The 13,172-nt window shown below is 43.0% G+C and overlaps 1 protein-coding gene across 1 annotated transcript in view; it reads right to left on the bottom strand.

Moving 5' to 3' along the window:
* LOC116984793 (EF-hand calcium-binding domain-containing protein 4A-like) overlaps window positions 1-13,172 on the bottom strand; it is a 123,938-nt gene that overhangs the window by 76,636 nt on the left and 34,130 nt on the right. The window contains exons 2-3 of the mRNA XM_033039171.1: window positions 12,846-13,065; window positions 831-948 (exon numbers count right to left, since the gene is read on the bottom strand). Coding sequence (XP_032895062.1) covers window positions 831-948; window positions 12,846-13,034 — 307 coding nt within the window. The 5' untranslated portion in view covers window positions 13,035-13,065. The remainder of the gene's footprint in view (window positions 1-830; window positions 949-12,845; window positions 13,066-13,172) is intronic.

Genomic DNA, 13,172 nt, shown 5'->3' with positions numbered 1-13,172 from the left:
ATGGTGCCAAGCTAAACTAATCTCCTCTACCTGCACATGATCTATATCCTATAAGACCATAAGATATATGAGCAGAATTAGGCCATTCAGCCCATCGAGTCTATGCCGCCATTCAACCACGGCTGATCTAATTTCCCCTCTCAACCCCTTCTCTTGCCTTTCCCCCGTAAACTTTGATCCCTCCATTGCCCGCATAACTACGCGCATATCCAAAAGCTTCTTATTATTTCTGCCTCCACCACCAACCTGGCAGTGTGTTCCAGGAACACACCACTCTTTGAGTAAAGAAACGTGGCCCTGCACATCTCCGTTAAACATTGCCCTTCTCACCTTACAGCTACGCTCTCTGGACTTCAACATTTCCACCCTGGGAGAAAAGTTCTGACTGTCTACCCTATCTATAACTAAATACTAGAATGGATTTTGACATTTAGTTTAGGAAATTAGATCCCAGTCGTTTGACCTCACATTGCAGTATATTTCAAGCTTGGACTTTGTTCCTTGGAGCGTAGGAGACCTAGTGATCATTTTATAGAGGTGCATAAAATCATGAGGATGAATGAACAGAGTCCTTCTCCCAAGGTTGGGGAATAAAGAACTAGAGGACATAGGTTTAAGGTGAGAGGGCAAAGATTTAATAGGAACCTGAGGGGCAATTTTACATACAACAACGTTTAACAACATGACTAGTACATATAACAACATGACTGATTCATTTCAATGCATATATTGATCATACCACCAATTTCCCAATGCCCCAATCCCCCCCCCCCCCCCCCAACTACTTCAACATGGATAAAGGCCACTTCAATGGTAGTCATGGTACATACCGAGACACATGCTGAATTCTACTGGTGTTAAATAACCATTCTTGTCTTGGTCCAAGCTATCAAAGACGTCTTCCAATTGCTCTGGAGTCAGGGATAAATCAGACTCACTCCGCAACCTCTGTAACACAGCATGAAACAATGGCAATGAAGTCCCTCAGTTCTAATGAGGTTTTCCAACAATCCATAAATAAACAAGTGAAAAATCAACTGCACCAAAATGAGTTTAATTGCCAGAAGAACTATCCAGCAAGAGAATATTTTATAACTTACACATTTCCTTGATGTCAAACTTTTTTTCCACATAGAAAAGGATGCAACTGGTATAAATTCCTGACTGGCATTTAGAATCAAGGTCATAGAGCTGTACAGCGTGGCAACAGGGCCTTCAACGTAACTTGCCCATGCCGACCAAGATGCCCCACCTACACTAGTCACACCGCCCCGCAATTTTTTCCATATCATTCCAAACCTTTCCTATCCATGTTCCTGTCCATATGTCTTTTAAAATATTGTTATAGTATAGTTCAGACATGTTGCCCCAACTACCTCAACTACCACCTCTGGCAGCTCATTCCATATACACACCACTCTTTGTGTGAAAATGGTGCCTTCGAGTTCCTATTAAATTATTCCCCTCTCACTTTAAACCTATGTCCCCTGGTTCTTGATTTGTACATTAAACGGCCACACTGTGTGGAATCATGTTAATAATATACTATACAAACATAAATTTTCCAGTCTCAGTTTTTTTTCATTTATCTTAAGTCTAATTCTTGACCTCTCCTGCTAGTAGTTTAGTTTAGTTTAGACAGGCCCGAACGAAGCTTTTCAAAAAGAGGGGTGGCATGACAGGATTACAAATTTTTAATGTGAAATAATGTGCGCGCATCACGAGCGCAAAGGGCTCTGGTAGCTCCGGGGTTTTAGATGCTCTCTGGTGCATTCTGAGCCTTATTTTGGAGCATTTTTGCTCCAAATTTATGACCAATATTTCAAAAATAATTTTAGTTGAGTCAAGAGTAATGAGTGGGTGGTTTGGGATCATTGTTGTATACATTTTTTTAAATCAAGAATTTAAGTTGTCCATGTTTTAATAATCAAGTTGTACTGTTGTAAAATGTTATGTAAAATGTTACAAAGGAGCATGTAAAGGAAAGTAAAGTAAACCTTTTTTTTAGAAAATATTTTGTGTGTTGATTTGATTGCCTGTTACAGTTCGACTGTGTTAGTGTGTGCAGTGCACCTTCAATGGTCCTCCTGACCTAACTTCTTCTTCTTGCGTATGGCGTGCACAGCCTAAAGTTGTAGGACAACTTGTTCTATTTGATCTTATTTGATTGTTCACACCGGGTTGATTGCATTCATCAAAATAGGGCGGAACACGTGAAGGTTGCAATCTCCCACTCCCTTGACCTAACAACTTCACATCACATCAATTTCAACATGGAACAGTGATGCGAATACAACATTTAGTTCGACCAATTTCCATCATGAAAATTGAAGTCAAACTAAATGGTGCATTTACATTACTATGATCGTCAAACTAACCTATTTTACTCTCATACTATTATAACAAATACTAATTCCATGATGACTCGTCAACAAGATCACAAATCACATTTTGAATTCTCAAACACAATGTGATTGTGAATAATTGCAGCTGCCAAGTTTCACAGCATTTCCGTATTTTGATGGCTGAAAATCAGTATTTTGTTGGGGAAATCGGTATTTCTCACATAAATGCAATAGAACGTACTACACAGAAACTGGATTTTTGAAAAATCACTATTTTGTATGCAACCTCATGTATTCTCAAATATCAGTATGGAATACTGAAAATCAGACTACTGCATTGTAAAACCAATTTTGAAATGTGAATTTATAATTCTTGATATTGATATTAACCGTAAAATTTTTACATATTTTTTAGTAAAGACTTTTCCCCCTGGAGTCCAAAATCACCTTATCTGAAAATGTCATGCTTTATTTCTCGAGTTTTTAATGAAAATCTTCAAAAATCTGACCAACTTTGAAGTTTGCGCTGTCTTGCTCACCCCCCCCCCCCCTCCCCAACCCTCCCTCCTCCTTTGGTTGGTTGATGCCCGCTCCCCCCCCCCCCCGCCCTCCTCTCCCCCTCCTCTTCCACCCCCTCTCCACCCCAGTTCAAGCGTCTCCCGGGGAGAGCGAGGGGGGGAGCCGGGGCTGTGTGCATGAGCACAGTGACTGGAGGGGCGGGAACGCTGCCCCGGGACCGTGAGGGAACGACCCACTACCCCTCTCCCTCTCCCCCTTCTCCATTCCCCCTCACACCCTTCCACACCTTTCTTCCGCCTCCACCCTTCTACTCTCTCTCCACCCCGCTCTCCCCCTCCACCCGGGGTAGATCTACCTGAGCCAAGAGTAGATTACTCTGGCGCAGGGCCCCCTTAGGCGTGGGGCCCAATTGGGAGCAATTTGTCCAATCGGCTTAAGGCCGGTCCTGCCCCCCCTCCGACATGGACACGGAACGATCGCCGCCCCCCTTTTTTTAGTTAAACATCTATTTCCTTTGGGTGTTTTTTTTAATTTCCCCCTTCCCATTTCCGTACTTTTTCGATAGCTACCATGACACATTTGTTGTCATCCTTCGCCCTGGGGGGGGTGTGTGTGTGTGTGTGTGTGTGTGTGTGTGTGTGTGTGTGTGTGTGTGTGTGTGTGTGTGTGTGTGTGTGTGTGTGTGTGTGTGTGTGTGTGTGTGTGTGTGTGTGTGTGTGTGTGTGTGTGTGTGTGTGTGTGTCGGAGTCTGAGGGGAGAAGCGCCGGCACCAAGAGCGAGCGAACGCGTGGACAAACGGACGAAAGCAACGATCAAGACCCTTCTTCGGACTGACAGTCAAGAGAAAGGGAAATGGGAGGTATCGGCATATCTTCCATTCATTTGTCCTTAGTACCGTCTATATCTCTTGTTCCTCTTTCCCCTGACTCGGTCCGAAAAAGGGTCTCGGCCCGAAATGTCATCTATTCCGCTCTATGATCGTTGCTTTCGTCCGTCTGTCCGCTCGTTCGTTCGCCCTTGGATTAAATAGCGCAGGATAAAGCTGCAAATTCACGCACTGGATGGAAACTGGAAACTGAAAACTAGGGGAACGCAGTCCCCCTGCGTAACCCCCCCCATTTCCATCACTGCTCAGTACACATGAAAATAACCTAAACTAAACTAAACTACGTCACTCTGTGCACTGAACATGTTCGAACTGTGCAATAACTTGCATGAAGAAATATCAATAAAACAATAAAGTGGGTATTTAGAGCAGCATGTTAAAAAATGTAACTCACATTTAAAATTACTTTCAATTAAGAGTATGAACGAAGATAGCTAAATATAGGCAGATAATTAAATGGGAAAGAAATAAGATCAAAGCATTGTTCAATATCATTTTTCGAGGGACTGGGCGAGATAATTTACATGTAAATGCTAAGCCAACTCAAAATACACACGTCTCATCAAAGCTGTACTTTCTCTTCAGTGACCTCTCTATTCACTAAATTCAGAACAGGACAATCTTTTCTCAGCTAGATAATTGGTGGAGTACATTATACAGTGCAGCTAATCTTTATGAATGTAAAACACATTATTTCTTGAATTAGTCTCATAAAAGGTATTTCAAACGGCTAAATAATAAGTAGACAATTAAATCACATGAAACAAATGGGCCTTTAGTCCTTTGCTAATGCATAAACATCCATAACAAAGTACTTCAAATGCAACTTATTTAAACCTGCAATATTTTTTAAATCCATCGTCAACTACACAAAACAACAAAATAATCCAACTAAACACAGTGTCACACTTAACCCTAATGCTACAATGTCGAGGCAGTGGGAAGATCTATCCACCTGAAAATCAGAATGCACTCACCTTCAATGGATAATGCATCCGCACAGATATAGGACCGAGGCAAAAAAAAAGGCATCAGGTGCTGGAGTAACTCAGCAAGTCAGGCAGCTTCTCTGAAGAACATGGATAGGTTACGTTTTGAGTTTGGACTCTTCTTCAAACTCCACAGAGGATGGTCCAGTGAGAGAGGGTCTCAAAGAACTCACATCGGAGAGTGGAGGAAAACCTCTTGAAAGTAAGCATACCTTGAGGAGATTTTGCAGTAATATGGAGAAACAAGGAACTGCAGAGGCTGGTTACACAAAGTGCTGGAGTAACACAGTGGGTCAGGCAGCATCTGTGGAGAATATGGATAGGTGACGTTTGGGGTCGGAACCCTTCTTCAGAGGCATCCCTGCCACTTTGCTGGTGGATGGAACTATAGTTTTGAAGCTTATGACATTGGCTTCAGTATCCATAGATGAGCCAACTTGGGAAGGACATTAACTTACTGAAAAAAAGCATGTTATATGAGGGTGGAAAGATCTCGATTGATGGAAAGACACAGCATGGAAACCACCGAGTCTTTCCCAAACATGGAACACGCAGTAACATGGGTTTTAAGCTATCCCACTTTCTTATCCACTCCCTGCACACTTGGGGCAATTTACACACACCAATTAATCTACAAACCTGCAGGTCAGTGAGATATGGGAGGCCAAATAACCTACAAACCTGTACTTCTTTGAGATCCAGAGCACCCAGAGGAAACCCAAGGGTAGAATGTGCAAACTCCACACAGACAGCAACCCAATGTCAGGATGGAACCCAGGTCACTGGCACTGTGTGATAGCAGCTCTACCAGCTGCACCATTGTGCCATCTTCAGTCCCACACATAACGAATAATCACCTAATGCTTAACAACACCCTGCAATGGGCAATGCCTTCATGACAGGGTTGGAAATAGAGAAATAAAGGTAATGTCGCATGTTATACATCTGTCTCTTGAGGACAATTGTCTCCAACCCTGGAATCTCGATAACCAATCTTTAACCCATCACAGACACTTTATTCATTCCACGCTCCATTTACACCCAAGATATGTCATAGTCAGAGTCATACAGCATGGAAATAGGTATTTCGTCCCAACTTGCCCATGCCGACCAAGATGCCTCATCTAAGGTAGTAGTCACATTTGCTTGTGCTTAGCCCATATCCCTCTAAACCTCTCCAATCCATGTACCTGTCCAGGTGTCTTTTAAATGCTATTATGGAACCTGCCTCAACTACCTCCTTTGGTAGCTCATTCCAAGTACCCACTACTCTCTCTCCTAATCTGCTAATCAGTCCCATGTAATCTGTCTTTCAACCATTCCCATTTATATGCACATTTTGACTCCTTTGCCCCATCCTTTCTTCTCCTCTTTCTCTTCCATTGGTTCTAGTTTAGTGATACAGCATGGAAACAGGCCCTTCCACCCATCAAGTCCACCCCGACACAAATCACCCATTTACACTAGTTCTGTTATCCCACTTTCTCATCCACTCCGCACACATTAAGGCCAATTAACCTACAAACCCGCATGTCTTTGGGATGTGGGAGGAAACTGAAACACTGGGAGGAAAGTCATGTGGTCACAGGGAGAACATGCAAACACCATGTAGGCATCAGCCAAGGTCAGGATCGAACCAGGGTCTCTCGTGCTGTGAGGCAGCAGCTCTACCCGCTGCACTACTGTGCTGCTGCTCGAGTCATATCTTTGTTCGTGGGTACTACTAATCCCCTACTGTCGCAAGCCAAACTCATCATTAGTCAAGTGCTTTCCCCCTCTCCTGCTGCACTGCTGGCTTCAATCCAACCTGACCATATCTAACACAACAACCCATTTTCCCACTCCTATCAATAGATGGTCATCAGAAGTTCAAATGCTAGCTGATTTCGCCTGTCTTGTTCCCCCACTCTGAATGCAAAGCCATCGGTAGCTGCAAACAGGAGTAAAAAAAACTAAATTTGTATCAGAGTTGTAATGCTGTCAAGAAGCACTGGGCATTTAAAAAACAATTACAATTTACCCCATCATATTATCATAATTCTACCAGTATTTTATTGCAAAAACATCTTTAACAGTTTTAGCTTCTCTCAACACATCATTTTTTATTTTCGATACAAGATCTGTTTACGATGGAGTTTAATATTCTAGGTAATGCAATGCATTTCATATTTCCAGGCAGTTAAGATAATCTTGTTTGTAGTGCAGGATAAGAAAGCAGTAAAATATAACCTTCATTAATTGTAAGGAAGCGGGAGGATTTTAACCTTCTGAAGTGCTTTCATTCTTCGCTCAAAGGACATTACGATCTAATTGGGTGTCTTATCAACAGCTGTTGAAAATTAGGACTATATTGTAAAATAACGACAGTGCATATATATGGTGCATTGGTAAGGGGCAAGTTGCTTCTCCACCAGTCAATTCAGACCCCATACACAACCAATGAGATCAATGTTTTTGTGGCATTGAATAGGGCCTGCAGAGATTTTTTGGTTTAGGTTTATTATTATACATCAATATAATCAAGTCAGACTCAAGTACAATAGAGAGAACAATGGGGAAGATAGCCCGAGTGTAGACTATAATTCTTAGCATTGTAGTGCACCATTCCATACTCAAAGTCCAATGTCCACAATGGGGTCTATCAGTCCTCTAGCTTACGAAAGGACCTGTTCAGAAGCCTGATACCAGAGAGGAAGGAGCTGTTTCTGAGTCTGGTGGTGCGCACTTTCATGCTTTTGTAACGTCTGCTGGATGGGAGCAAGCACAAGGAGGAATAACTGGGATGGAATGAGTTTTTAATTATGTCAGCTGCATTTCCTTGGCAGTGTGAAGTGTAGATGAAGTCAATGGCAGGAATTGTGGTCCATGTGACTTCCCTTCTCTTCAGGAAGAAGTACCCCTTCTCCTACGCACTTTGTCGGAAAGATAGCAGCCCCAACTATTCAACACTCCCTCAGTGCTGCCCTAAGTGGCTGCCAGGGGTCATTACATCCAGACCCTGATGCTGAACATCACTAAGAGAGGATCAGATAAGCAATGGGCAACATAAAATACTTCCCTGGGTAATCAATGTGGGCAACTGCTGTAATTCTGACCACAGCACAAGTTTAGAGGTAACTCAACCACTTCGAAGCACATTTTAAATTTTAATCAGACCTTACAATTCATTACATCCCCCTGTACACTGGTAACTTTCTTGGTTAGAAAACAAGTCAGCAAAGCTTTTTTTTTGCTGAAGGAAAGTATGCTCTCTGCATGATATATTATAACCAGGAGGTGTTGGTTTAGTTATGAGAGGCATAAATAGTGTGGACAGTTGGAACCTTTTTCCCAGGATGTAAATGTCAAAGACTTAGAGTCATACAGCAGCAAAACAGGACTTTCGGCCCAATTAGCCCATGCCGACTAAGTTGCCCCAGGTACAATAGTCCCACCCGCCCACATTTAGCCCATATCCCTTTAAACATTTCCTATCCATGGCCTGCCAGATGTCTTTTAAATGTTGTTATAGTACCTGCCTCAACTGCCCCTTCTGGCAGTTCGTGCCTTATACCTACTACCCTCTATGAGAAAAAGCTTCCCCTCATGTTCCTATCATTTCCCTTTCACCTTAAACCTGTGTCCTCTGGCTCTTGATTCCCCTACTCTGGGCAAGAGACTGTGTGTATCTACCCGATCTATTACCCTCATGATCTTATGCCCCAATATAAGATTGTGTCACACTTGTGGATGAGGCTTTAAGGTGAGAGGGGAAAAGTTTAAAGGAGATTTAGTTTAGTTTAGAGATACAGCATGAAGACAGGCCCTTCGGCCCACCAAATTCACGCCATCACCCATACACTAGTTCTATCCTACAAATAAGGGACAATTTACAGAGACCAATGAATCTATAAACCTGCGCGTCTTTGGAATGTGGGAGGAAACTGGAGAAACCCCACATGGTCACAGGAAGAACGTGCAAACTCCATGCAGTAAGCACCCATAGTGTTGTGCCATTGTGCCGTTCCAGATTAGATGGATGGGTGTAGAAAATCAAAAACTCAACCCTTTCCACATGAGCAAGATCACCGGAGATGTGCGGGGCAAATTTGTTTACACAGATGGTGGTGGATGCCTGGAACGCTGGAGAGGTGGTAGAGGCAGATAAGAGAACAGCGTTTAAGAGGCCTGTACATTGGCACATGGATATGCAGGGAATGAGCGGGTATGGATGATGTGCAGGTAGATGAGAGTAGTTTATCTTGGCACTATGTTCTCTCACCAACTCTCAGTGGCACCTGTGTAGTTATTGTGCCCCTGTTTCGTTCTTCTCCAGTATCTGCCAAGGCTGCTAATCCACCCAGCCCCATAAATATCATCCAGGCATAAATCTGAACTGAGGAATAGTAAAGGATAGAATTGAGGAATTGTAAAGGTAAGCAGACACTAATGGGAGTTATCTACAGGCCCCCAAACAGTAGCCTGGATATAGGGTGCAAGTTGCAGCAGGTGTTAAAATTGGCATGTAACAAAGGTAATGCCACTGTGGTGATGGAAAATTTCGATATGCAGGGAGACTGGGAAAATCAGATTGGTTCTGGACCCCAAGAAAGGGAGTTTGTAGAGTGCCTCAGAGATGGATTCTTAGAGCAGCTTGTACTGGAGCTTGCCAGAGAGAAGGCAATTCTGTATTTAGTGTTGTCCAATGAACCAGATTTAATAAGAGAACTCAAGGTAAAGGAACCGCTAGGATGTAGTGACCATAATATGATAAGTTTTAATCTGCTATTTGAGAGGGATTTGAGTTAAATCAGAAGTGGCAGTGTTGCTGTTGAACAAAGGGGACTATGAAGGCATGAGAGAGGAGCTGGCCAAGGTCGACTGGAAAAGGATCCTAGCAGGAATGACGGTGAAACAGCAGTGGCAGGAATTTCTGGGCATAACCCAGAAGATGCAGGATCATTTCATTCCAAAGAGGAAGTAAGATTCTAAGGGGAGTAAGAGGCAACCATGGCTGACAAGGGAAGTTAGGGATGAAATAAAACTAAAAGAAAAGGTGTATAACATAGGAAAGAGTAGCGGGAAGCCAGAGGATTGTGAAACTTTCAAAGGACAACAGAAGGTAACAGAAAGGGCAATACAGGGTGAAAAGATGAAATACTAGGGTAAGGTGGCCAAGAATATAAAGAAGGATAGTAAAAGCTTCTTTAGGTATGTTAAGAGAAAAAGATTAGTAAAGACAAATGTGGGTCCCTTGAAGGCAGAAACAGGTGAAATTATTATTATGGGGAACAAGGAAATGGCAGAAGAGTTGAACAGGTACTTTGGTTCTGTCTTCACTAAGGAAGACACAAACAATCTCCCAGATGTGCTAGTGGCCAGAGGACCTAGGGTGACGGAGGAACTGAAAGAAATTTGCATCAGGCGAGAAATAGTATTGGGTAGACTGATGGGACTGAAGGCTGATAAATCCCCAGGACCTGATGGTCTGCATCCCATGGTACTCAAGGAGATGGCTCTAGAAATTGTGAACACATTGGTGATCATTTTCCAATGTTCTATAGATTCAGGATCAGTTCCTATGGATTGGAGGGTAGCTAATGTTATCCAACTTTTCAAGAAATGAGCGAGAGAGAAAACAGTAAATTATAGACCAGTTAGCCTTACATAGGTGGTGGGGAAGATGCTGGAGTCAATTATTAAATAATTAATAATGGATAGCAGAAAAAGGATTGGTCCAAGTCAGCATGGATTTATGAAGGGGAAATCCTGCTTGACTAATCCTCTGTAATTTTTTGAGGATGTGACAAGTAAAATGAATGAAGGAGAGCCAGAGGATGTAGTGTACCTGGACTTTCAAAAAGCCTTTGATAAGGTCCCACAGGAGATTAGTGGGCAAAATTAGAGCACATGGTATTGGAGGTAGGGTATTGACATGGATAGAAAATTGGTTGGCAGACAGGAAACAAAGAGTAGGAATAAATGGGTCCCTGTCAGAATGGCAGGCAGTGGCGAGTGGAGTGCCGCAAGGCTCGGTGCTGGGGTCGCAACTATTTACAATATATATTAATGATTTAGGCGATAGGATTAAAATTAACACTAGCAAATTTGCAGATGACACAAAGCTGGGTGGCAGTGTGAACTGCGAAGTGGATGCTAGGAGGTTGCAGGGTGACTTGGACAGGTTGAGTGAGTGGGCAGATGCATGGCAGACACAGTATAATGTAGATAAATGTGAGGTTATCCACTTTGGTGGCAAGAACAAGGAGGCGGATTATTATCTCAAATTACGTGTCAGATTAGGAAAAAGGGAAGTGCAACGAGGTGGGTGTCATTGTACACCAGTCACTGAAAGTAAACATGCAGGTAGAGCAGGCAGTGAAGAAAGCTAATGGCATGTTGGCCTTCATAACGAGAGGATTTGAGTATAGGAGTAAAGAGGTCCTTCTGCAGTTGCAAAGGGCCCTGGTGAGACCACATCTGGAGTATTGTGTGCAGTTTTGGTCTCCTAATTTGAGGAAGAACATCCTTGCTATTGAGGCAGTGCAGCGTAGGTTCACAAGGTTAATCCCCAGGATGGCGGGACTGTCATATGAGGAAAGATTGGAAAGATTGGGCTTATATTCACTGGAATTTAGATGGATGAGGGGGATCTTATAAAAACATATACAATTATAAAAGGACTGGACAAACTAGATGCAGGAAAAATATTCCCAATGTTGGGGGAATCCAAAACCAGGGGCCACAGTCTAAGGCTAAAGGGGAGGCCATTTAAAACTGATGAGAAAAAACTTTTTCGCACAGACAGTTGTGAATTTCTCTACCACAGAAGGCAGTAGAGGCCAATTCACTGGATGAATTTAAAAGAGAGTTAGATGGAGCTCTAGGGGCGAGTGGAATCAAGGGATATGGGGAAAAGGCAGGCACGGGTTACTGATTGTGGATGATCAGCCATGATCACAATGAATGGCGGTGCTAGTTCGAAGGGCCAAATGGCCTCCTCCTGCACCTATTTTCTATGTTTCTATGTTTCTAACAGGGTATAAAAAGGCTTAAATGTCTATAACAAAATGAGGAAAAACTCACAGGTTAAGATATCTTTCTGCAATAATCCAACTGCAGTTCGTGTTTAGAAGCCTGCAGGATTGATAGGTTATCTAGCAATTAAAAGGCACTAAGGTGAATTATTCTCATGTTATAATCATATAAAATAATTGGCTTCCTAAGACCACGTACAGTCAGTCGTGTCCCTGTCACCCAGCTGGCAATATGGAGAAAGGAACTGATCTAGAGGCCATTCAACCCATTTCAGAACATATCTTGCTACTAGAGCCAGAGAGACATCACGGCGTCACAGACAATGCAGGCTGAAGGTCTGTACCTATGCTGCACTGTTCTACAGTCTATGTACAACCATGCATCCTTGGAAGATACCTCTGCAAGTGTATCCCCACTGTCTGTGCCCTACTCTCAGTGTCAGCATTGACTCAGTGCTCAAGCTACTACAGTGAGTGATCCAACCAACATCAGGCAGACACTGAGGACACAATACACAGAACATTTTCAATGTCATATTCTTTTTACAGTTCCCCAACCTTTCCATTCAAAGATTTCAGGATGTGGAGTTCACCATTAGACCCTACTTCCTGAAAATCTTTCGGCGGGGGAAACATTTCATAGGAACCTGGAGCATGAGGGGGTAACTTTTTCATACAAAGGGAGGTGGGTGTATGGAATGAGCTGCCAGTTGAAGCAGAAACTATCCTAACATTTAATAAACATTTAGGCAAATACATGGATAGGACAGGTTTAGAAGGACATGGCCCAAATGCAGGCAGATGGGACTAATGTAGATGGGACCAGTTGGTCGGCGTGGGCAAGTTGGACTGAAGGGCCTGTTTCCACATTGTATGACACTATGACTCTAAATCTTTGAAGGGTTGAAGGGTTGGGTAACATGAATATCTTGACTCTGTGAACACCTGAATCAAGATGACCAACTTTTAGCCCGAAACATTCACACTCACTTCACCACCATAATCAACAGTATTTAAATGCTTCTGATCTTAAGATCGGTTTCTTCAAAGGAAAGCACGTCCAAATGAAAGAACGCTACTTTTACACTACCTGCATATCCCTCTTGGTGATGAAGCCTTTCTCTTCTTTATCGCAAAGCTGGAAGATTTCACGAGCCTTTTCCAGAGTCTCTTGGAGGCTGTTCTGTTCATAGGGATCTGCTCTGAGGTCCCGGGCAGCATTGAGATCCATTCCTCCATCAAACCGCCCGACGTTTGATGCCTCTTTCTTCCTGGACATCGTCCACTTTCTGCTCCCGATGTGTGTGCCTCTGTGAAGGGCATAAAACAAAACAATCAGTACTCGTGTTTGCATCATTCAGTGAGGCTTCTCTCGTGTCGAGCATCACTAAGCAACAGCCCACTCAGTAGTGGTCTG

This window comes from Amblyraja radiata, chromosome 20, assembly GCF_010909765.2.
Source record: "Amblyraja radiata isolate CabotCenter1 chromosome 20, sAmbRad1.1.pri, whole genome shotgun sequence".
NCBI classification, from domain to species: Eukaryota; Metazoa; Chordata; class Chondrichthyes; order Rajiformes; family Rajidae; genus Amblyraja; species Amblyraja radiata.
Note: the sequence above shows the minus strand (reverse complement) of the source record. Positions and strands in the feature narration are given on the sequence as shown.